Source organism: Notolepis coatsorum (assembly GCF_963971535.1).
Source record: "Notolepis coatsorum genome assembly, chromosome: 1".
Lineage (NCBI taxonomy): Eukaryota > Metazoa > Chordata > Actinopteri > Aulopiformes > Paralepididae > Notolepis > Notolepis coatsorum.
The window spans coordinates 292,913,913-292,940,611 of record NC_140165.1 but is presented as its reverse complement, the minus strand read 5'-3'; the positions used below and the strand labels follow the sequence as shown (position 1 = coordinate 292,940,611).

General features: G+C 45.0%; 1 protein-coding gene across 4 annotated transcripts in view; it reads left to right on the top strand.

The window, feature by feature from the left end:
• The first annotated feature begins 1,490 nt into the window (after positions 1–1,490).
• LOC311227231 (capZ-interacting protein) overlaps positions 1,491–26,699 on the top strand; it is a 35,820-nt gene continuing 10,611 nt past the window's right edge. Inside the window, exons 1-2 of one of the 4 annotated variants that reach the window (XM_084312802.1) lie at positions 1,517–1,630; positions 2,655–2,776. In XM_084312802.1, the coding sequence (XP_084168928.1) occupies positions 2,768–2,776 (9 nt within the window). In that variant the 5' untranslated portion in view covers positions 1,517–1,630; positions 2,655–2,767. Of the gene's footprint in view, positions 1,631–2,654; positions 2,777–14,763; positions 14,949–26,699 lie in introns of all 4 variants that reach the window. The other 3 variants (XM_084312801.1, XM_084312804.1, XM_084312803.1) reach the window with 3 other exon arrangements.

Sequence of the window (26,699 nt, the reverse complement as noted above, 5' to 3'; positions counted from 1 at the left end):
ACACAGAGATCACCCGCTGTCTGTGTGGACATGTGGTCAGAATTGTGTAGTGAGAGAGATGTGATTTCTGTTTCTGTCCAGAGCAGCCGTCTTGTTTTGTCAAAGAGTGAACATTGGAAATACTTAGCACAGCCCTGCTTAGATTACACAATGTTGTAACTAAGAGATTCGCTGATCGCTTTTGTCAACTTCTAATACGGGTTTCATGCATAGAACTAGGTTTCACGTGAGCCTTTCCTGGTTGATGAGATGATGGCGGCCTATAATAGGTTATAGCGAACATTAAATACTTTACATATGATCTCCTCCTGGCTTCCGCCTGGTGGATATAATGATCATAATTATAACCATTTCTAAAATATCTTTGTACTGGAGGTTGGGTTTGCAGGCTCTGTGACATTCCCTGTCAGGAGCGCCGGCCCACCGGCCTTTGGTTTAGCTTTGTTGTATGATGGTGTCTTGTAATTCCATATTATATGGGATGGGCCACTTATGCGGTATGACACATTAATAAATCCTTCATAATTTGTTCATAATCACTTTCTTCAGGCTAAAGGTGACTCTGGTAGTGTCAGTCACCTTAACCACGCCCCTCTCTCCACACATAGACATTACCATAACCCCCCCCCCCCCCCACACAGGCTTGCACACACACACACACACACACACACACACACACACACACACACACACACACACACACACACACACACACACACACACACACACACACACACACACACACACACACACACACACACACACACACACTCTCTCACACACACACACACGCACACACACACACACACACACTCTCTCACACACACACGCACACACACACGCACACTCTCACACAAATCAGCAACAGCTATCGTATAAATATAAAGTGAGTGAACACGAGTAAATTGCTAAACTGAAGGATTCTTTATAAGGTTTTTGTCCATTGTCTGTGTCCTGCAAGGCTCCATTCAATGCCCTATGGATCATCAATCAGACTCACATTTACAAATAATAACCATAGACAAAACAAAAACTAAATCTGTGAGGTTGGGTGGTACTGTGTGTAATTTATGAGTGTGAAACATTATTTATGCAAACTGCCATGGATAATTAAAAAATAATACTAATAATACAATTTGTCTAGAATTGGGTACATTCAGTCAAACATTTAAAATATCGAAAAGAAAGTTGGAAAGTCCAACCTCAGATGCAAATAATATAGGTTATAATAATAATAGTCAACAAGGCTTAATCATGTAACAGGTGGAAGTCCCATCTCTCTCTCTCTCTCTCTCTCTCTCTCTCTCTCTCTCTCTCTCTCTCTCTCTCTCTCTCTCTCTCTCTCTCTCTCTCTCTCTCTCTCTCTCTCTCTCTCTCTCTCTCTCTCAAAGCGCGCCGCCGTGGGAGGAGCAGTGCACGGATTGACGCGCCAAACTTCTGCACTGTTCTTGGAGCGTGACATGGCTCCAGTTATAAACACAGACCACCCCCTTCAAGGAGCTCACCCCCGGCTGGTAACGCGCTCTCCGCTCACATCGAACAAGTGACTTGTAAGTTGTGCTCGAACAAGCGGTAACGTTTGGCATAAAACAGGAGGAGAGAGTCGCCTTGGCAGATTCCAAGGATGGAGGTACAGTAACAACAACTTTGATTATGTTTTTTGTTATTAGTTGCAGATATCCTATTCCATGCAGTGTTGTTCATTTAGTTCCAGAATCCAAAGCATTGTGTATAACAATTAATGTTACGGCAGTAACTTGCACACAAAAGGAGAAAACAAATAATAACAACAACAATCATTATAATATTATTCCTTGAACCAACGCAATCTGATAATTTGGTCTCTTGTACCTGCTTTCAGATCTGTAAAAGGGCTCATTTGAGTTGTGGTGGATAATTGTCACAAATTGTGTGAGCTATTATACGGGTTGAAAGTGGGAAATGTAGTAATTACTTTGCAAGAGCTTTTGTACAACAAGTAGCCACAGTGAGAGCGAGAGACACGAAATACAGCTGACAGTACATCTGTCATAAGCAAATTTGCGGCCGCACTCCTTTTTTTCTGGGTCAGCAAATTACTGTATTTTGTGATATTCTTCCTCTTTATATTTTGTTAAAACTTCTTAGTAAGTGTGCTCATCTTCAAAATGTGTCTAAATGTGTACAGCTAAAAAACAGACCTAGTACTCAGACTTAAAGTTATCATGGTACTTTATACCCATTTTGTATTAGTGATGTAAAGCATCCTGGTGTTCTGCAGGGCTTGCTAGCGGTCTTGTGACCTCACACCACCCTGCACTACTACATACAGTATAGACTGCTCAAGTGTTTTAGCCCTTTCACACTAGTAGTACTAGTAGTGTGACACTACCCCTACCACACTACAAGGTTAACCTTCTGCAGTGTGGTTGTGAATTTGAAAGGGTTAACCCTTTGTTGCGTGGCAGTGAAAGGGTTAAAGTCACATGTGGTGGTGTCAAATATATAGAGGAACGGCTGTTTTCTTTTTATTTAGTAAATGAAGGAGGGAGAGCATTCCACATCACAATAGAAGCACTCATACAGACAAACAAACACTGGGGGAAGACCAGGGGTGCTGGTTGAGTTCAGTAGTATTTCTGCTACGACCCTGGCTGATTTGATCTGTATTCTAGTGAACACTCATCCCCCTCTATAGCCCTGGAAAGAGAAAGGTGTAAACATTTGGCCTGGGTCCAAATCTGTGATGTAACACCCGCCTGGCTCTGCTGAGGACGGATTGCAGAAGATGGAAAAGGTGACTTTTGGAAAAGATGGATGTGGGGATTTTCTGGAGCTGCGGGCAAGATCTTTTATGGCTGCTCTGAATCTCCTCTGGACGTAAAGTAAAGCTCAGATTATGTTATGTGTCCACAAAGTCAGTCCCCCATTAGCCCCCCTTCTCCCATTTGACATCAAGGGAACAGGCCCAGGCGCACTCCTACACAGAGAGTTGGATGTGTCACGACGGGGTTAGGTTGAATGCAATAATACAGAAAGGGAAGGAATGGAGGAGGCAGAGGCGAGGAGTGAAGCTTGGAGAAGGGTGTTTACTGTAGAATCCAGTGCAATACAAGGAGAATACAGAAACTAAATAACAAACTTCACAATACAAAAACAACAAACACTAAGACTTACTAGAGGGAGAACGGTGCGACACGACGTGGAGGAACAGGGGGTAACTGGAGGAATGTCGCCACAACGAAGGGGAGACAGACAGACACCTAAATACCCCGACTAATTAACAATTAAGAACACCTGGCCAACACAGAATCACAACAACACCTAGACAATAAGCAAAGAACAACTAAACACAAAAGCAACTCCTAACAACCCAAAACAGTGCATGACATCACACCAGGGAAGGGAAAGACAATGACAGTACACACCATGACACCACATTAATCAAACTATTAATTATAGTTAACACAGTAGTCAGGATGTCCAGTGTACTGGAGCGCACCGATTGTTTGTCACCACTAGAGGGTGGTAGGGCGCCAATGTCAGGCCGAGGGCCAATGTCAGATAGAGGGCATTGCCCAAAGTTAGGTGGAGGATACTGCCCAGTGTTACCATCCTGCCCAGTCCAGCCAGGACCGGGCCTAGGATCCTGACAGTACCCCCCCCTCAACGGGTGGCTTCCAGACACCCGAAAACAACGTCCATAAGCAGGTGAGGGAGGAAGCCGGAACCCCGGAGAGGACCCAGGGAGAGGACCCGAAGACGAGGGACCAGGATGCTGAACAAAAAACCCAGGAGGGGCATAGCAGCCAGGGGGGTAGAAAACGGGCGCAGATGCCCGGAGAGGGGGGGTGGGGATGGGAACAGAGGCCCGGGGAGGAGGACTGGACCTGGAAACAGAGGTCCGACGAGGGGGGGTGGGGATGGGCACCGAGACCCGGGGAGGGGGGCAGAACCTGAGAACCGAGGCCCGACGAGGAGGGCTGGACCTGGGAAGCGAGGCCCGACGAGGGGGGGTGGGTACAGGTGTAGAAGCCCGGGAAGGGGAGCTGGACCCTGGAGCCGGATCCCGGACGAGAGGCCCTCCAGCCGCCGGACTAGGGACCGGTTCCGGAGAGCCGGAATGGAGGTGCGGCGGCGACAACCCCCGGAGCAGGATCCCACGCAGGCCCCGGCGAAGACCACGGCGAAGACCCCGGCGGAGACCACGGCGAGGACCAGGACGCCGATCACGGCGCAGAGCTGGACCAGACGGGGAGCCAGGATCCGTCGAAGAGCCGGGAGCCGGCACGGCAGCCGGACCAGGTGGAGAGGCCGGGCAGGGCGTGGAGACCGGATCGGTCCCGGCGGCGAGGCGTGGTGTAGGATCCGGGGATGAGGAGCCAGGACCCAGAGCTGAGGCTGGACTGGGCGTGGAAGCTGGACCAGCTGTGGAGGCCTTACTAGCCATTCTAGCCTCGGGGGCTAGGCTAACTGTGGGCCCTGGACTCACTGTGGGAACTGTGCTAGCTGAAAATGCCTGGCTAGCTTGGGACATCTGGTCCGTCTCAGGTACTAGGCTCACCCTGAACCTGGAGCCTAGTCTGGCAGTGGAGACTGTGCTAGCTGGAGACATCTGGTCTGTCTCCGCTACCAGGCTCACCCTGAACCTGGAGCCTAGGTTGGCAGTGGGCGTCTGGTTAGCTACTGTAGCGGGGCTAACAGGCGGGGCTGTGCTAACTGGGGACGGCCGGTTAGCTATTGGGAGGGGGCTAACGGGCGGAGCTATGTTAGCTGGGGATGCCTGGCTAGCTTGGGACATCTGGTCCGTCTCCGGTACTAGGCTCACCCTGAACCTGGAGCCTAGTCTGGCAGTGGAGACTGTGCTAGCTGGAGACATCTGGTCTCTCTCAGATACTAGGCTCACCCTGAACCTGGAGCCTAGTCTGGCAGTGGAGACTGTGCTAGCTTGAAACGGCCGGTTAGCTATTGAAACGGAGCTAACGGGCGGAGCTAGGTTAGCTGGGAGTGGCTGGTTAGCTCTTGACACTAAGCTAACCGGCGGAGCTATGTTAGCTGTGGACGTCTGGTTAGCTGTATGAGCGGAGCTAACGGGTAGAGCTGTACCAACTGGGGACGTCTGGCCATCTATAGTGGCGGAGCTAACAGGAGGAGCTGTGCTAACGGGGAACAGCCGGTCAGCAATTGGCACGAAGCTAACGGGCGGAGCTAGGTTAGCTGGGAGTGGCTGGTTAGCTAATGGCATGAAGCTAACGGGCGGAGCTAGGTTAGCTGGGAGTGGCTGGTTAGCTCTTGACACTAAGCTAACCGGCGGAGCTATGTTAGCTGTGGACGTCTGGTTAGCTGTATGAGCGGAGCTAACGGGTAGAGCTGTACCAACTGGGGACGTCTGGCCATCTATAGTGGCGGAGCTAACAGGAGGAGCTGTGCTAACGGGGAACAGCCGGTCAGCAATTGGCACGAAGCTAACGGGCGGAGCTAGGTTAGCTGAGAGTGGCTGGTTAGCTATTGGCATGAAGCTAACGGGCGGAGCTAGGTTAGCTGGGAGAGGCTGGTTAGCTCTTGACACTAAGCTAACCGGCGGAGCTAGGTTAGCTGTGGACGTCCGACCGGCGATGGACATCCGAGCAACCTCAGCGGCTGTGGGAGGATCTAGGCTGACCGTAAGCCTGAGAACAGTCGGCAGGCTAGCTACACTAGCCTTCGGCTTATGCTTCTCCATGAGGACCGCAATATGTTCAGCCATCTCCCACATCGCCGTCTGCAGTGTCGGGTTCTCAGTGGCGACCTGGTCGATCTTCCGGAGTAGGAACCCCCATTTGGCCAGTGAGTAACTCTTCATGTCACCGGCCATCAGGGCCAGGACAACGGTGATGGTATCGCTTGCCTTTCCTGCTGCATTCGTTAATGTTGGTGGCGACATTCTGTCACGACGGGGTTAGGTTGAATGCAATAATACAGAAAGGGAAGGAATGGAGGAGGCAGAGGCGAGGAGTGAAGCTTGGAGAAGGGTGTTTACTGTAGAATCCAGTGCAATACAAGGAGAATACAGAAACTAAATAACAAACTTCACAATACAAAAACAACAAACACTAAGACTTACTAGAGGGAGAACGGTGCGACACGACGTGGAGGAACAGGGGGTAACTGGAGGAATGTCGCCACAACGAAGGGGAGACAGACAGACACCTAAATACCCCGACTAATTAACAATTAAGAACACCTGGCCAACACAGAATCACAACAACACCTAGACAATAAGCAAAGAACAACTAAACACAAAAGCAACTCCTAACAACCCAAAACAGTGCATGACATCACACCAGGGAAGGGAAAGACAATGACAGTACACACCATGACACCACATTAATCAAACTATTAATTATAGTTAACACAGTAGTCAGGATGTCCAGTGTACTGGAGCGCACCGATTGTTTGTCACCACTAGAGGGTGGTAGGGCGCCAATGTCAGGCCGAGGGCCAATGTCAGATAGAGGGCATTGCCCAAAGTTAGGTGGAGGATACTGCCCAGTGTTACCATCCTGCCCAGTCCAGCCAGGACCGGGCCTAGGATCCTGACAGGATGATGTTCCACTGTGTTCCACTGTCAAACATCTCTGCCCAAACAGGAAGTAAACTAACCAGTGCTACCTATACTCATATTATTCCCCTTAACATATTGAATAAATAATGTTATATTATTGTTCCCCCCATATTTTTTGTTGTTTTGTTGTCTTTTATAAATAAGAACCGAAAATTAGTTGAAAAAAAGTCATTTCATTTCACGGCGTCTGTGCAGCCTTGTTTATTCACTGTGTCGATGGAAACAACGATGAACGCAGACATAAAGGAATGGTTTCCTTACGCAGAAAATACATAGCATATAGTCGGTTTACTTTACTGATAACTACATCACTGCGTAACTCGTAAATGTTCAGACAAGCTTCATTTGTGGTTATTAGTGATACTCCAATTCAAAGTTATAGCCGCATTTTATTTCAAACTAATTCATGGATGTTCAGATTTGGTCAAATGTTTGCCCTCTTGGGCACAGGTGTTTTGGAGGCTATGACGTACAGGCGTAGAGACAGCTTTGTGTAGGAGTGTGAAGTTCAGGTAGTACATGACAGTACAGATGACATCAACGATTAGAGTCTTGGTTCTGTGGTTTTAATAACAGCTCAGGAGACAGGGATTGATATCAGCCAATTAAGGGGAAGGGAGACAGTTGTCCAAATATTTGTTGTCTAGGCAGGGCACATTCTTACTAGGGATGGGCACAAGTCATGTTCTCCCACATTGAATACTCGCATGAATGAATTACTCGAGTAATGCTTGAGTAATTGTTTAGGGAAATCTATTTTCAGAATGCGTGGCAGCAGCAATAACGACATATTGCAAAGTCACACACACACACACACACACACACACACACACACACACACACACACACACACACACACACACACACTCATACACACACAGACAGCCTGTTCTGCGGACATAACAATGCACAGCAATATACCCAATGCTTAATGCGTATTGTCAGTCAAAACAGTCAGTTACCATTTGTAATAATTACATTCCCTCCACTCTGTCTGCAGCAGGTCTCTCCACTCATGGAATGGCATGTCCGTATCAATAGTCTATGAACGCTACGCAAAGTGGGTGACATTTTGTTGGCACAATTTGGAAATGCACAAACCGCTGTTTTTATCTTTTTAGATAACACTAAGCTAGCTGTATTCCAACGCAACAAACTTTTCAGTGTTGTTGACCTGCAACAGCTCATGCCTTGTGGGATTTCAGAGCGACCGCTCTTTTGGTGGACGTATTTGGTGGTAACCAAATACATTTAAAAAAAACGATCACCCTCAAAAAAAACAGTTCAGTTGAAATGGCTAGTAGTATTCAAGTAATCAATTACTCACGCCCATCCCTAACTCTTACGTAGTAAGTTCCACTATTTAAGTCAGCAGATAGACTGGAAATGATGTACACCTGTGTGTGTGTGTGTGTGGGCTGTGCCATAACATACGTTCACAATAATGCTGGTATAAATTCGTACACCAAAGAAAAGTGTCATATCGTGATATTGACAACATAGAGGCGTGATGGCGAGGTGACTCATGTGCATATCCTGGTGTGCAGGGTACAGCGTTCTCCTCACCAGAGCGACACAAGCACAAGCATGGCTGAGAGCCAGAGCAGTGCATCAGCCTCTGACCAGGATTCAGTAGCTGAAAGTAGAGCCTGGATTTTTGGGGGTGATGCTGATATTAGAGAGTAAAGAAATGTGATCATGTAATTTTATCTTCATACGCACATACAGGGTCTTACTAAGTACGGCGATTTCTGAATGTCTTGTTTCAAGAGGGAGGGTTCTTGTCACAGCTGAACCGCAGAAAAGGCACAATGCACATCATTTAACATGGTCTCTGACAACTCAGTCTATAAAAACAATGCAACACACAGGAAAAGTCCATTTTCACAATAGGGCCCCTTTAGGCCGTGAGCCAGTAGGGTTGGTCGTTACCATCTTGGGGGATTAACTTTCATAGTGATTTTTGGGAAGGTATATGTAGCGTGATGAATTCTGCGTTGTGTCTGGTGTGAGGTGGACGTAGACACTCAGACAATGGTACCCATTTGGTGGTTGTTTATTTGGCAATCCTGTTAATCAAAACAGCACGTACACAAGACATGGCGGCGTTATCGACCGTCATCAAAGTGCAGTCCACCTCTTGCTCTCGTCCTCAACAAACACAAAGAGCGCGCGCGCGCACATTTAAAACAGCGCGCCGTCTACAGTCACGACCATTAGATACATTTAGCTCAGTGCAAGTTAGCTTCAGCAAAAACATATGAAACAATATGAAATAAAGGCAGTGTGTAAACATTAATTAAACCAAAATACAAAACAACGGTTCATACCTGTTAATCAAAACAGCACGTACACAAGACATGGCGGCGTTATCGACCGTCATCAAAGTGCAGTCCACCTGATATTACCAAACAGAATACCGAGTTAGTACACGAACGTACTATGGCTGTTTTACACAGGGCGAATTAATGTCATTACACAACAGGGTATTTCAGTACCAAAACCAAAACCTAAATCAGTTTTACAATTTATACAAAGCAGTTAAATCCAATATTAGATAAACGGAAGCGCATACCTCTTGCTCTCGTCCTCAACAAACACAAAGAGAGCGAGCACTTCCGTCAGCGTGTGTCTCGTCAACAAACCGGCGAAACCATTTTATACATTAGTTGAACGTATTTACAATACAACAGATATTCAATGGAAAGATATCCTATCTTCTCTAAACCCATTATAAAAGACCCAAGAGGGATTTCGTTTGGAGAATTGGTAACTCAATGTGAGGAAATTAATATATAGTAGTAACCAAAACACCCCTCCATAACACTAAAGTGGGCTCGGTCCACTTTGTTCCACTTTGTTCCTTCAAAGTAAGAGTGTTTCCGTTTTGACCTACTTATTTAAGATAAAGTATAACAGTTTCTGTCCATGATTCTAGCATAACAACTTCACTCTGCTACATATACACCCCTGCTGCTAGAATATATGTGATAGCAATGCAGCAGTTGCCTCCAAATGTGTGCTATCACAGCTTTTATAACACTACCAAGCATATTTTTCAGGCCTCCTGTCTGAAATGACATGCCCCAAATTAATCATGATAGCTCCTGAACCATAAGGCCTATATGCATGTGTCTGGTCTCCTTTGATAGGTAACAAGCTTGGACATATGAATCCAGTGTAAGTAAACCCACATCTATTACCATTCCAGAGTAAATGGAGATACAATGAAGGAAACCATCATATTTTTACTCTCGCCTGGTACATAATCTTAATTTAAAAAGCAATATGACCATTATAACCAATAACCCATGGATAATAATGCAACTGAATGTGTTCTCCCACTCCTTGACTACAAATCTAACTCTGGATGTGATGAAAATACACTAAAAATACAACATTTATGATACCGTTTAAAAAGGTATACTCAGATGATGTAAATGTTTTGGCCATGGTTACCGTTTACATGTTGACTGTGTTTACTGGTAATTTGACTCCAAAACACTATTTATTTCAATACTGCCATGTTACAAAAACATAAATCTCCCCAAAACATTGAAATAGTAATAAAAAACAATGAATATAGATCAATATGCATATTCAACATTCATATAGGGCCACAGAGTGTCATGCCATATGACCTATCAATGTGTTCAGCCCAGTTAGACCTATACAATGATATAATGCTTATTGGTTTTCAGAAAAATATTTGTTTATTTTGGAAAGTACAGACAGTTCTCAGTCTCTATCCGTGGCGCTGTTGGTGGCGCTCTACAATTGGTTTACTGTTAATAACCTAGTAATCATAATAATTTTCCAAGTCTTCCATGTCTTCCACATCTTCATCAGAACTTTCCACACTATCTGAGGTGGATGCCTGGTTCTCACAGTCTGCCAGTCTACACATGTCAGTGCACCTGAGGCCATTTGCAACACTGCATCAACCACTGTAGCAGAGTTCCCTGGGAGTTGCTCTGCTACTGCTAAATTTTTCTGCAAGGTCATGGCCAAAGTCGCTTTATTGGTCTTTCTCAGCAATCCGTCTGGTGTGGACAGGGCCCAGGGCAATGGCCCAAGGGGATGAGAAAGGATATCCTCCATATGTAGACTGTGCCCTTGTGCCATCACTATGATGCGTCCAAACAAAGACCTGTCTGCTTTTAAGATGATTGCCCTCCCACTTGATTTAACTTCTTTCTTCTTACACATATCACTGAATGTTTTCAGCCTGTTCGTTTTCATTGGGTCATGGAATTTCTTTGCTGGTGGGTCTTTCTCCAGTCTCTCCTTGAAGATTGCATAGCATTGCTCACCAATCTCATATGCATTCATCAGGTCGGAGGCAATCTCCTTGGGGGCTGTCTTTGCTGTAGAGATGCTAATGAGGTCCCGCTTCTCTGCAAATGGGTTGACCCATTCCTGTATGAGGCTAACCACTGCTGAAACTGCTTCCTCATCTTTCTGGATTCTTGGCTGCTGTAGCTCCGCAGGACAAACCTCTGATTTGTTACCTTGCACCATCTCCTTTAACTGTCCCAGGAATTCACTGCGGTGCTCAGCTGTTATGTAGTGGCGCTTGACAGCTCCGGCATTCAGGCTGAACCATGTTGTGCCTCCAGGAGTCTGTGTGTCTTTGTTAACTGTGACTTCAGTAGCCTGGTCCACAGGGATCCGTCCAAAGGGGTTGTTACTTGACAGCTGCACTGAGAATTGGCCTGTCTTGAAGGCCTCATACACAGAAGGATGCTTCTCTGGGAGGTTTGTCATCTGAGCAAAGTAAGGGGACAGGTACCTGGCATAATTTATCTTATCATAGGCAAAGCAACATGGGATCATGCTTCTTATAGCATGGAGGTGCAACTCCCGGTCCCCCTCCAGAGAGGCACGCAGAAGGCCAAGTATTACGTCCTCTACCATGTCAATGTATGACATCCAGAATGCAGAAAGCTCTCCATTGTTGTCACGGAGGTGTTCCAGAAAGTCTGTCCACAGGGTTATCAGCTCAGCTAAGAGAGGACTTTGCAGCAGATTGTTCGCCGTCTGTTGGTTCAAGTCACTGGCCATGTCTTTCACATTGTCCAAGAGTGATTTGATCATCCCACTCTTCTCTGGAATGCTGTCCTCAACCCATGGTGTGAACTCTGAACTCTGCTCATGCTAGTCTCATCAGTGCTTCATAGATGTACTTGTGGACCCTGACAGCACGGTTATAGTGTTTACCATCAAGGACTCCATTGACACTTGACAGAACCCTCTGCGACAATTCCAGCCTCTATGCATATGTCCTTTAGACCAGCATCCCGAAATCGCTTTCCTAGGATGGCTAAGGCATTACGTATGGTATGGAATGTCCCCATTCTGAGAAGAATGTTGGAGAAGCGCTCTTTGTGCTTCCAGGCAATTTCAGTGGCTTTTGCATATAGTGCTTGATCCATGACTACCACAATTTATTCTAGATGCAGTTCCTTTCTGATTATCTCTGATTGATTCAGGATTTCAAACACTGGTCAACTGTGTGGCTGGTGAATTGATGGTTGGCAGATACCCAACTATATCTTGTGAGATTGGTTCAGTCCAGCTTGGGATTGTCTGATTCTCTGTATCTGTTTGCCTTGCAAGTGCCCACACCAGGTTCTTCTTGCAGGCAAGAAGAGCAGCTTCCTTGGTTTCCTGGACACAGTGTTCCCTGGTTGGGAGAGGCTGTGGGCCCACACACGCACCTGCTACATATACTCCCAGTTCTTGGTCCTCAATTGTTGTGACGGAGGTGTTCCAGAAAGTCTGTCCACAGGGTTATCAGCTCAGCTAAGAGAGGACTTTGCAGCAGATTGTTTGCCGTCTGTTGGTTCAAGTCACTGGCCATGTCTTTCACATTGTCCAAGAGTGATTTGATCATCCCACTCTTCTCTGGAATGCTGTCCTCAACCCATGGTGTGAACTCTGAACTCTGCCCATGCTAGTCTCATCAGTGCTTCATAGATGTACTTGTGGACCCTGACAGCACGGTTATAGTGTTTACCATCAAGGACTCCATTGACACTTGACAGAACCCTCTGCGACAATTCCAGCCTCTATGCATATGTCCTTTAGACCAGCATCCCGAAATCGCTTTCCTAGGATGGCTAAGGCATTACATATGGTATGGAATGTCCCCATTCTGAGAATAATGTTGGAGAAGCGCTCTTTGTGCTTCCAGGCAATTTCAGTGGCTTTTGCATATAGTGCTTGATCCATGACTACCACAATTGATTCTAGATGCAGTTCCTTTCTGATTATCTCTGATTGATTCAGGATTTCAAACACTGGTCAACTGTGTGGCTGGTGAATTGATGGTTGGCAGATACCCAACTATATCTTGTGAGATTGGTTCTTGGTCCCTGGTGCTGATATTAAAACCAGTCCAGCTTGGGATTGTCTGATTCTCTGTATCTGTTTGCCTTGCAAGTGCACACACCAGGTTCTTCTTGCAGGCAAGAAGAGCAGCTTCCTTGGTTTCCTGGACACAGTGTTCCCTGGTTGGGAGAGGCTGTGGGCCCACACACGCACCTGCTACATATACTCCCAGTTATTGGTCCTCAATGGTGACCGATCTCTGCTTCAGTTTCTCAATGTGTGGAAGCTCAGCTCTTGGTAGTTGTGGTCCATAGACATTGGCCTGTACAACTATACCATTGACTCTATGTGATGTGCCCTTTCCAGTGAGAGTTTCCTCAAGTCTATCAATATTGTCCCATGCAAGATTGATGCTGGAAGTACAACTCTTTGAGTTGAGGCTGTTGCTAGCTTTTGGAGACACAGAGCAGTGTCATTCTCTTCAAGTTGGGAGTAATGGACCCCATGCCCAAGCTTGTTCAGTGTTTGGATGAGCTCAGTATTACCCGTCAATGTTTTTACTGCATAAGGAAGTAGAAGGTGGTTTGTGTAAACAATGTAAACATGATTACTTGATTAAAATGTTCCTTACGCTTTCTCCTAGCATCACGATCGGCCATGCTTGCTGAAAGAGGGGTGTGGCTCTAATGCAGTCCACTTTAGATGATGTGGAACAGTGGTTGGCTTATAGACATCCAATAAAATGTTTGTTCATATGGGTGGGTGGAGTCAAATAATAATAATAATAATAATAATAATAATAATTATAGATCTAGACAGCCTTTAAAAGTAATGGATCAAATGGGATATCTTTATAAATTGTATCATAAATGTTGTATTTTTTGTGTATTTTCATCAGACCCAGAGTTACATTTGTAGTCAAGGAGTAGGAGGACACATTCAGTTGCATTATTATCCATGTGATATTGGTAATAATGGTCATATTGCCTTTTAAATTAAGATTATGTACCAGGTGAGGATATAAATATGATGTTTTCCTTCATTGTATCTCCATTTACTCTGGAATGGTAATATATGTGGGTTTACTTACACTGGATTCATATGTCCTAGCTTGTTACCTATCAAAGGAGACCAGACACATGCATATAGGCCTTATGGTTCAGGAGCTATCATGATTCATTTGGGGCATGTCATTTCAGACAGGAGGCCTGAAAAATATGCTTGGTAGTGTTATAAAAGATATGATAGCACACATTTGGAGGCAACTACTGCATTGCTATCACATATCTTCTAGCAGCAGGGGTGTATACCTTCCCAAAAATCACTATGAAAGTTAGTCCCCCAAGATGGTAGCCGTGGCCCAAATTTGGGGCCCTGGCTCACGGCCTACTTTAAGGCTATATCACCCACCCGTAGGTGTGTGTGTGTGTGTGCTCACAACACGTGCCTATCAGGTCATTTTTAAGAGGGAAAGGCAGAGAAACCATGTGTGGATGTGTGTGTGTGCACGTACATGTGTGTGTTTATGTGTGTTTTGTGTAAAAAAGAAATGGTGTAAAAAAGCTGTACGAAAAACACCTTGTAACCAGAGGAATGTCTGTGTGTGTGTCAGACTGTGTGTGTAATGTGTAATTGTCTGGCCAACCACATGGTATGCCCATTACATAGCCTCTTAGGAAAACTATGACACAAGAACAGGCTGTTTCATGTTCCTCGTTTATTCACCACAAATAACACATTCTGCAGATATCACTGTCACTGTACAATAAGGAGGGATATATTAACATGGTGTTGTCATTGTACTTGACACCCGGGACAGTGAAATCCCCTGTTATTATCTCCACCAGGTGTGCAGGTGGGAGATTGTATGTTCGGTCGTGTCTTTGGGTTTGTCTGTGCATCTCTCTGGACCTAATCCTGCCAACGACAAGGCTGTGGTGGATGAAACTTGCCACATAGGCTGACAGCAGACCAGGGACATGACTCCTGGAATATTACCCAAATTGGCCTGATGGGGGCGCTATAATTAAAGGTAAAATGACTTGAAAGGTCATAACTCCTATGGCGCAAGTAAGATTTACACAACATTTGGTAACCCATCTATCCACACTATACACATATGCCTCAAGGACCCATAAAGTCTGCCAGATTAATTTGACATCTCCTCCTAAATCATAAGTCTGATTGCTACCAAACTTTATGTGGGTCATTAGTGGTTCAAGCTTATGAAATCGTGTATGGGGTTTGTTGATGTCTAATTGCGTTTGAAGATATTGACCAATGACCTTCAAAAGGGGCGTGGATCAGCACATAAATAGACCAAAGTCAACAACCATTGGGCCAATCGTCAAAAGAATAGCAGGATATGCCCACATAAGTACCCGAAATATACCCTGAAAGTGTCATTCAAATGAAACACTAGGGAGCGCTATAAATGAAAAAGAAATGGGCATGGCACAGCACAAATTAGAATATAAATCAAAACATGTTTGTCCAATCATTACAAATAGTGTAATAGTGTGCTAGTGTGTAATACTGTAATACTGTGTAATAGTGTAATAGTGTGTGATAGTGTAATAGTATAATAGTGTCATAGTGTTCTGGTGTGCTGATGTAATAGTGTAATACTGTGTGTAATAGTGTCATAGTGTAATAGGTATACTGCGGGGAGATCTGCTTCCATTGGTCTATGTTGACCCCACCCCCTACACTTAAGCCACCTAACTTATAGGCTACTAGATTTGGCTGCCGCTTGAGATTTGTGCTCTACTGAGTGAACCTTTCTAGTTGTGTATATATATAATTACAGTATGTGTCTAGTTTGTCATATTGTAGTTTTTAATTTACACTATATTGTACAGTGTGGTGTGTTAGCTGAGGCCATGTTTAGGCTGTCATGTTCCCTATTCTAAATATGACATGGACACTTAATGCCACACAGATCCAATGAAATGTACAATAAGGTTGGGCTGGGAGCTATACCGAATATGAAGGTATATTGTCATCGATCCATGCAAAGGTATGGATTTTTTTCTACACCATCTTTCACAATATATACTTTACATATTGAAAATATATATTAAAGTTAATCAAAAGTTGTTATTTCTTAACCCTTTCATTACCACACTACAGACGGTGTGGTAGTGAAAGCGTTAACCTTCTGTAGTGTGGTAGTGAAAGCGTTAACCCTTTGTAGTGTGGTAGTGAAAGGGTTAACCTTCTGTAGTGTGGTAGTGAAAGTGTTAACCCTTTGTAATGTGGCAGTGAAAGGGTTAATGTTGCCTCCTAACATTGGAGCTCACATTTGCAGCAAACTTTGTCACGCGAGTACCTCAGACAAATAACCATATGTGTTTTCAGAGGAATAATGTTTTAGAACTTTATTATCTAAAGATGGTAAATTAGAGTGTTGTGTTCATTCGTAGTTAAAGACTGCAAATACAGGGGATGTCCAAAAAATCTAAATGGGCTAAATGTGGTTCTTCAATGCAAGGGTTCAGACGTTGACTGTATGGATGGTCAGGATTCAATCTTTATTTAATCTCGAAAGATCATTGAGAGCCAGCTCCCATTTACAGTACAATGATGGTGAATATACAGCTACACAATAAATATAAAAAATTATAAATAAACAAGAAAGGTCAATCTATAAAACTATTAAAAGCAACAGCAGACTGGGGCGATAGGTTCGCCATTAAAGATTTAAACTGTCCAATTGATACAAATTTTGAGTTTTAAGGTACATTTCAGGAAGTTCCATGTGTCAGGGGCGCGTGTAGCCTTTTTACAATGCAGATTTCCTTTCAGTGCAAACTCTGGTGGTTTGAAGTAGGGATGCACCGATCCGACTTTTTCAGTCCCCATACCGATACCGATACCTGGGTTTGGGTATCGGCCAATACCGATCCGATACCCATTGTCCAATTTCTTTTTACAAAAAAGTAAAAAAAAAAAGATTTAATCAATTTTTTTTTTTTTTTTATTAAAATATATTTTGATTTTAAGAATTGTAAAGGATCACAGGTGTGTTTTTGATTGGTTGTAAACAGAGACAGAAAATAAACTTCATTCATTCAATTAATAAACTATGCCTCACTGTCACTGTGTGGAAGAGACTGGGATCATTCTTTTGTGCAAGGCAACATCAGGCTTGACTTAAAACATTACTTTCCTAACTTAGTGAAACTAAATGTAACAAATTAACACATAGATATAAATGTACTGAATGGTTATTTCTTATTTTGTTTATTATAAAAAATAAAAATAAATCCGATATTATAATTTTTTTTTATAGCTATTTTACTGATATCGGTCGCCGATACTGATACCAATATCGGATCGGTGCATCCCTAGTTTAAGTGTAAACCAATCATCGGAGCGAGTATAAGATCCAGAGGTCCAGTCCAATAATTAAGTGATATGGGGAAGATCTCCAACAATGGCTTTATATAGAAATAGATGCCAGTGCAAATCATGTCTATCTGCCAGAGAGGATCACCCATCCTTATTGTACAGGATACAATGGTGAGTACTATAACTATCACCGGTGATCAATCTGAGGGTTGAGTGATATACAGAATCTAAGGGCTTAAGAGTGGAAGCAGCAGCATATCTATAAATCACGTCTCCATAATCCAAGACGGATTAAAAAAAAAATGCTTTTACCCTCTTTCTGCTAATCATTGGGAAGCTGGTTCCTGTATAAGAAGCCAATTTTTTTGCTGCAGTTTACTGACAAGATTGTCTATATGGTATTCAAATGTAATTCATCATCAAGCCAGATGCCTTCTGTAACTCTCTCAATGTCAGACCCATTCACATGTTAATTATTGTAAACAATATCTTTGGCTCTAGAGAACAACATGACATTTGAATGTACAAGTCTAAGATTAATAATCACATCTTGCAAAATATCAAAAGAGAGTTTCAGGTTCTCAGTGGCATAGTCAGCAATGCAACAGACAATAGTGTCATCCGCATAAGGATGAACTTGACAGCCACTTAAAGATGAGACAATATTATTAGTATAAATGGTAAATAAGACGGGGCCCAGGATTGAACCCTGCGGGACGCCTTTTGATGTAATGGAAGTGTATGACATCATGACATCACACTCCACTGCACTGTCATGGTAAACGTACAGATTCCACTGCTACCATACAGCAGTGAGTCTGTACGGCAGTGGACATTCAAGGGTCCTCGTACTGTACAGAGGCTGGGTCTGTGGTCTTTCATCAACATGCCCGGCATGTGATGTTGTTATCTCCTGAATGCCAGCTACGTACTTCTGCCAGAGCGGAGGCCAGCCCAGACCTTGACAGCTGCCCGGCGGCTGCCTGCACTGCTGCCCACAGGGAGGGCATGGGTCTGAGAGATAGACAGGGAGGGAACCACAGAGGAGATGAAGGGATAGATAGCGGAGGAGGGCACGGTGATCTAAAAACAAAAACACAGACACGGTTGCTTTTAAAGAAGTTGATTCATCAAGAGAGAACGGAATATAATGATGAGAGAATGAAAAGATGTTCAGTAGTATGTAATGTGAAAGTGCTTGTGGCGTCTCATTGGTTCATCATGGCTTAAAGATTCCGTGTACTTGAGAAGTTGTTTGGTTTGTTATTTGTCAAGAGTCATTCCGTCTCTCACCCATCTTCCCATCCTCTCTCCGCTGCATACTGTCTTAGAGCTTTCAGGTGCACTCTTTTTATTTTTTAATGCTCTCTTGGAATGTTCTCTTTTTTGGAATTTTAGAATAGCTTTCACCGACCAATAGGCATTGTTGTTATATTGTCGTTTGAATGTTCAGATCTCAGAATTCTAGCTCACGTGTGAGATCGTACCCTTGTAAGAGATAATAAAGCAGAATCTTGAATCAAAAGAAATAAAGTGAAGGTCCAAGCAGGGCTCGGAATGAAGGGTGTCCCATTGCCCCAGGGCCCAGGCGATGAGAAATGTATCTTGGGACAGGAGTCAGGACACATGTAGCAACTATCCTGGGAAGGTAGATATATTAAAGGGGCAGTTCACTTCAAATAATTAATTAATAATAATAGAAATGTCCTCTGACCCGGAGTGCTATCTATTAGGGCTGGGTGATATGGAACTATACTAACTATATAAGAACTATTAGGTACTTGAAAAAAGAAAGGTTTAATTGATATTATTCACTTAAGAAAAATGTGTTATTGTGTCAGATCATCTTCAGCTCAGGATGACTGAAACTGTAGTTTGGGATAGGTATTTGTGAAGAAGATAAACCTCCAGGTCCAAGACATGGTGTTAATCAACAACATCTCTCCACTTACGACCAATGACGGAGAGAGACCACAAGCCCTGTGGTGCTGATGCTCTTACTTAAGTGAGCTAGAGAGAGAGACCACAAGCCCTGTGGTCCTGATGCTCTTACTTAAGTGAGCTAGAGAGAGACACCACAAGCCCTGTGGTCCTGATGCTCTTACTTAAGTGAGCTAGAGAGAGACCACAAGCCCTGTGGTCCTGATGCTCTTACTTAAGTGAGCTAGAGAGAGACCACAAGCCCTGTGGTGCTGGTGGTCTTACTTAAGTGAGCTAGAGAGAGACCACAAGCCCTGTGGTCCTGATGCTCTTACTTAAGTGAGCTAGAGAGAGACACCACAAGCCCTGTGGTCCTGATGCTCTTACTTAAGTGAGCTAGAGAGAGAGACCACAAGCCCTGTGGTCCTGATGCTCTTATGGTACTTAGTGAGCTGTAAGAAGTGGTTAGGAGATGAGAGCAAAGTAAATCCCAAGCCTCCAGCAGAGCAGACCCGCGGGCCAGATGGGTTTTCTCCTCATGATTACAACTCCAGAGTGGATGAGAAGAATCATCCCACACAACACCACGTAGAACCACCGACAGATGCTCATACTGTACATTGTGACCCGTTTACATTTACAATACATGCAGTCGTTTATATCGTCTGCAGATGCTCAATATTAAATGACTCGGATGGGGATGAGGGGCAGAAAGACTTGATCGGGACGTCCCGATATATATCTTCTTGTTTTGACTATCTTTGCCTTCCACCCCCTGTCTTATTGGACAATAACTTGAATATTAGTATAGGTATGGTGTCAACTGCATTCCGTGAACATGCTTGGCCATGTCATCTCTGCAGGTGTCGTCCTTATCTCTGTTATTCATCGGTTCGCGCTTCGGCTACCAGAGGTGGTCGCGTACATTCCAGAGCGTCGCGCGTCACCGATATTAGAGGCGCCGTCGCGGGTTTCTCTCGCGGACCCCGTCTGTTTTTCCCTCCTGTCTGACTTGTTATTATTATCTAGCTCACATGTGTCTCCTCCTCCACACCCCTACGGTACGGAGTCGGCGTCTACGCAGAACCTCCCCCCCCCCCCCCCCCCCTTGAGGCAACGGCTGTTAGATGAGAGAGTCCATTTACATCATCGTCCCGATTGAGGCCCCCCTTTTAAAATCACGCACACACACACACACACACACACACAAACACACCCACACACACACACACACACACACACACACACCCACACACACACACACACACAAACACACCCACACCATATGTGCTGCTAACACACAAACAAACTGGCGGCCAGGGCTGTGGAAAAGAGCGATATTCAGACGAAGGTCTTTCCAAAACCGCATCATGTTTTCCTGGAGAAGCCGAGGGGGAGAAGGTGCCTGCGTGTTGTTGTCCAACCCCGGTGGACACGTGTGGAGGCTGGAGGAGGTGCTCACTATGCCTGGGTTCCTCCTGGGTTGACTGCAGAACACTTAAAAGCAAAGTCTGCAGCCTCGGACCAAGTCGCTGCACTTATAGCAGACGACGTCTCACTGAACGGGGCTGTAACCCCGGTAGCTGCTTGTATGTTTGGAACCTCTTCCTCCTTGGTTTCTCCACAGATCCCAGCAGCGTGGGGTGAGAAAACGAGAGCTTATGGGGGGATTCAAAGGCATTCATCCTAGAGAAGGGTTAAAAGATCCCATGACCTAAAAACCAATTTCATCAACTCTTCGGTAGATTACATGGCCCGGTGCTCCTTGACCCCGCCCCTCCCCCCCCGGGGTCTTGTCAAGAATATTATGAGGATTCACTGGGAATGGCATCATGCGGTTCTTCTACTCTCTGTGAACTGCCGATGGTGATCTCAGGCAGACAATGACGGGCTTTGTAAAAGAATGCACTGTCCCAGGGTATTAGCTGGTCATACAGTGTACCATGTGCCTCTCTCTATCGATAGAGTGAATAATGTGAAGATACTGTTTGGGGAAAACCTCCAAATAAGGGTGGTTTCTGTTACTAGGATGAGTTGAATTTATTCCTTCATGCCACAGAGATGTGGTCGAATTTCCTGTTTTCCTACGTTCTGAGGTAGACTTTCTGTTTGGAATTCCTGTTTTTATGAACTGAAATAGTATGATTAGTTATAGTAGGTTTTCGACTTTCTTCACTGATAACAGACATGGTAAAGTTAGAGGACAAAAAAAAACGAAGGGAATTTCCTGGGAAGTGACTGAGAGTTCATAAATAGCTTGAATCTTGTTAACCCTGACCGAGGCCTGCCTTTGGAAAACTGCCAAAATATCGTGTGGAAGGCCACTGCCATTAGGAACGATCTCTATTGGTTCCTTGTTCAGACACAGTCAAATATCTATACTACAACAATCCATATATAGTTTAATGTTATGCCTGTGCCCCAGGACAGTTCAGTCGATGAACATACAGCACTCTCTCATAAAGCTAGAACAATCAAATGATGTCACCTGGTTGTAAAATCTGAGCCTGTTCCACAGACAATGAATGGGATATTGACTTTGTGAAGCCAACATTTTTGCTTGAGCTCTTACACCCAAGGATTAACCCTTTTGAGTTTTTTTGGAATGTTCAAGTTCAAGTGCAAGCTTGTTTTATTTGTCACATATAATATAAGGTACATACATGTACATTACAGTGAAATGCGTGGTTCTGTATGAGTCCCCTAAGATTGTGCTTCATACAGTAAAAAAAAGTAAAAAGAATGCTAAATTGAGGTAGAGATGTAGTGCAAATCTTTTAGTAATAAATAGATAAAATATGGTGTAGTGTTAAAAGTGTCTAAAGTGAAGGTTAAAGGTGTGTGCAATGCATGTAGAATGAATGGGTTAGTGTTGCGTAGTCATTGAGCATCCTGATGGCCTGAGCTTTCAATGGCCAAGTAGCCACTGTTTTCTCATCGTTAGATGAGCTCAGGTGTCAACATTCTCTCACACATGTGACTGTACACCTTGAATGGTTCTGCTTCAGGACTCTAAAAGCCAGGCGTCTCCAGTACATGGTCATAATGGGCGGCCTCTGCTGAGAACTTACCTTAACCCTAACATTAACCTCATTGGATACCTGACGCTTACCCGAGTTCACGAACAGCAAGTTATCAGGTAGCGGCCGCCCATTGTGACACTGTAGCTACATGAGATGCTCGGCTTTTAAGGGAACACACCAACATTATTTTCAATTGTGCTAAGCTAGGCTAGATTGCAGGATTGCTAGGCTAACATGCAGCCAGATAGCTTTCTACTGAATGCACAGAGAGGAAATTGGTATCTATCTTCTTGTCTGACCTTGGAGAAGACGGTAAGCGCATTTCCCATAATGTTGGCATGTTCCTTTAAGCTACCCTCCTTTAAACCTCATTTGGGGGTGAGAGCTGAACTTAACATTTCACGGCTCCACAAAATCAGCGCCCTATTCATTGTCTATGGAGAGGCCCCAGACTTTGCATCCAGGGTGACATTACTACATTTGATTTTTCTATCTCTGATTTCTAACTTTCAGAGAGTGTTACATGGTCACACATTATTAACTGACCTGTCCTGGAACACAGGAATAGTATTATGGGAATTCTGGAAATGGGTGGCATTCCCATTTAATAAGGACCAGTTCAGAGCAAATGGCATCTCTCTCTGGAGTTCTGAGGTTACTGGACAGAACAGTGATCCAGATGGTCTTGACTGCTCTGGGGTTATTCTTTTTCCCAAGCTTGGAGCCCCTGAAATAGACTCTTGCCCTGCTTTCCCCTGCTGGGAATTCCAGTTTCCCACTCTTTCCTGGAGCCCTGGGTCCCACTCCACTCGACTGGAACATAGATTACTGAGCCCCGATTGGCGGTTTATTTAAAACAGCTGTGTGTGGGTCAACAATGACATGATGTGTCCAGCTTTGTTTTTCTGTATCAAAGATGATCAAAAAATCACTAATGAATAGCCTACTGATATATTTCATTTTAATTTCAAACCTTTATTTTTTTTTATCCACTTTTTCTCCTCCTGTTTTTCTCCCATCCCAATTTTAGTCGTGCCAATTCCCATATATATCTATGCCAATTCCTCCCTCCCCTTCCTGGTTGTTGCTCGCATGTCCCCCCCACTGGTTGGTCTAGGGAGGGTTGATAGATACTATCGCATGTCCCCTCCGATACATGCAGAGTCAGCCAGCCACTTCTTTTCACCTGCCAGCGCAGACTCTCATTGGTGAGGTGTAACGTGTGGGAGGCTCACACTACCCTCACCATCTCACTTCCTCGCTGTGCAGGTGCCCTGACCGACCTGTAGGAGTCGCTGTTTACAATGACCAGATTACCACCCATCGACTTCCCTCCCGCTGACTCTGCCAATTGTGTCAGTATGACGGCCGGCCCAAGCCGGAGGCAACGCTGACAGCCGGATTCGATACCAGTGTTTCTCGTGTTTGTGACGAGTGATTAGACCGCTGCGCCACCCAGCCGCTTCATTTCAAACCTTTATTTAAACTCAAAAGGCAACTGAGGTTTCCCCTCATATACAGTCACGTCAAGTGTACATACAGAACAAATAAGCAATAGAAAAAGGCATATAGAATCACACAGCATATAGAATCATAACAATAAGACAAGTAAGGGTAACAATCAATTAACAATCTCAGGGGAGAATCTCAAGCTTTAAGGACAGTTGGAGTTCATTCCATGAGCTAGGGGCATCATAGCAAAATGCAAACTCTGGGACCTTAAGCCTTGGACCAGCCAGTCACTAGAACGGGTACCAAAATTCCATTCCAATACATAATGTTACACATAATGTTATATAGAGTCTCTCTTTTCTATTTAGAAAGACAAGAGTTTGTGGTAAAGTAGGTGTAAGAAAATATCTCAGCTGTTTCCCTTTAACATATCCAGAATGCAGCAAAGGCCTCTCATAAATATCACTCAACACTACAATCAAATGTCCAAATCCTGTTAATGTTCTGTATTATTGCGTTAAATGATCTAATATTTTCCAGTTTGCTGACTATTTGTGACAAAAACAAACAAGTGTAGTGTTAAAGCTCATTTAAATGCGTATGCCAACACAAAACCCAACCGAACTCACGCCCAACCACCCAGGTTTTTCCGCAATTAAAAAAACGAACAAATAACAAAGAAACTTTACTACTATGAATAACAGTTTTAAGGCAAACCATAAAACCACAATGATCAACACTATAGTCTAGCAATAAACGTTTAGAAATGTACCTCTCCAGGTCACGATCACAACTCAAGGAGCCGTTCAACATTATGAATTGAAAATGGAGGACCCTGATGTAAACAAGACAAAAGTCTTTCTCTGGTCTGCATCCCCTTAACAATTGTGTGTATTGAGTTGTACTGTACTTACTGTACCCATTCTGCAATCTGTTAATTAAAGTTTTCAATTAATTCAATCAATAAATCAACCGTTTTGTTTCTGAAGAGCAGCAGGAAGAGTTAAACAATCAGAGAGGGGGGGGGGGGGGGGGGGGGGGGTGGTCTTCCAGGATTGGTGTTTTAACATCATCACAACAGTGGAGCAAAAAACTGAAAAACAGCTCAGGAAGGGGTTGGGATGTGGACTAGGCCCGGAGGGCGGCACTGAAACCTCTTTTTAACAGAGGCGGGCCGGGGCGGCTGGCTGATGCCGTAATACGTTTTGGGTGGAGGTGGTGAGGTCATCTTAAGAGCAGGGGAGGAGAAGGAGTGCGCTTGGAGACGTGGAATGTGTGTATCTGTGTGAAGCTGGATCTGGTGGGGAGATTCACGTCTTCCACGGGGCCCGCGGCTCGCGTATGAAAGCGATAGAAGTTGAACCGGATGTTGTACGTCGTGGTAAATCACATCACGTCCGAGGTGATCTACGGATGATCTGCGAGCGAAGCCGTAATGTGATTTATTATAACGCTCAACGTTTGTGTTCTATTACAGAGAAAAGAGAGAGGGAGAGAGAGAGGGAGGGGCGTTTACTGAGGCTGCACACACTCAGGAAATGTGTCAGAATTGGCAGCTGTAAAGCACGATGGTCAATAAAAAACATGATGGAATTGGAAACGAGATGAAGCGTGGGGAGACGGAGAAAGGGAGAGAGAGAGAGAGAGAGAGAGAGAGAGAAAAAAAGGGTAGAGCGAGAGCAGAGCAGCTGTAGAATCACACATTGAATAATTACTGACTAGCGAGAGTTGTCACAGTATTGGCACAGCTCACATTCCTGTCACACCGTAAACAGTCACGTGTCCCAGTAACGGTGGAAGACACTCGCCAGGGAACAGATAGGGGCCTCTGGAACAGATAGGGGCCAGGGAACAGATAGGGGCCTCAGGAACTCACAAGGGAACAGATAGGGGCCTCTGGAACAGTTAGGGGCCAGGGAACAGATAGGGGCCTCAGGAACTCACAAGGGAACAGATAGGGGCCTCTGGAACAGATAGGGGCCAGGGAACAGATAGGGGCCAGGGAACAGATAGGGGCCTCTGGAACTCACCAGGGAACAGATAGGGGCCTCGGGAACCCGCCAGGGAACTGATAGGGGCAAGGGAACAGATAGGGGCCTCAGGAACAGATAGGGGCCAGGGAACAGATAGGGGCCTCAGGAACAGATAGGGGCCTCAGACAGGAACAGATAGGGGCCAGGGAACAGATAGGGGCATCAGGAACAGATAGGGGCCAGGGAACAGATAGGGGCCTCAGGAACAGATAGGGGCCAGGGAACAGATAGGGGCCTCAGGAACAGATAGGGGCCAGGGAACAGATAGGGGCCTCAGGAACAGATAGGGGCCAGGGAACAGATAGGGGCCTCAGGAACAGACAGGGGCCTCAGGAAGTCGGATAATAGAAGCAAACTGCTCATTCTGTGTCCAAGAGAAATACACAACGCATCACACTGCGTTACAGGCCCAACAGGCACCGGCCAACTTATCGCCCGCGGCACCGACGTGTCGAGTGAGTTCATGGCCATCAAAGGGGAAGGTGGAGGAGGGAGGGCTGGTAATGGGCCTGGGAATAGTGGTGGTCGTCTGTTGGGGAGGGAGGGAGGGAGGGAGGGAGGGAGGGAGGGAGGGAGGGAGGGAGGGAGAGACAGAAAGTAAGAGGCCAAGTACTGATAACAGCACAAGGACAGGTCCCTGCTGTCAGACCGTAGTGTGATGTTGAGCAGCTGTACCAGAGAGAGAGAGAGAGAGAGAGAGAGAGAGAGAGAGAGAGAGAGAGAGAGAGAGAGAGAGAGAGAGAGAGAGAGAGAGAGGGAGAGAGAGAGGGGGTCTTCCTGTGGCCAGCTAGAGCCACCAAAACCCAGCTCTTTATTAAGGGACGAGAGAGGAGTTCCTGTGAGGACAGTCCCCAGACGGCTCCTCTTGTGTTCACCTCGACATGGCCGGTGGAGCCGTGTTCTCTTGTTTGCACATTAGCTTCCTCTCTACCAGGGGTTTCACAACCCGCAGACGTTTTTTTCCCCTGTTGAAATGGGGAAAGGAAACAGGCTGTTTGTTGA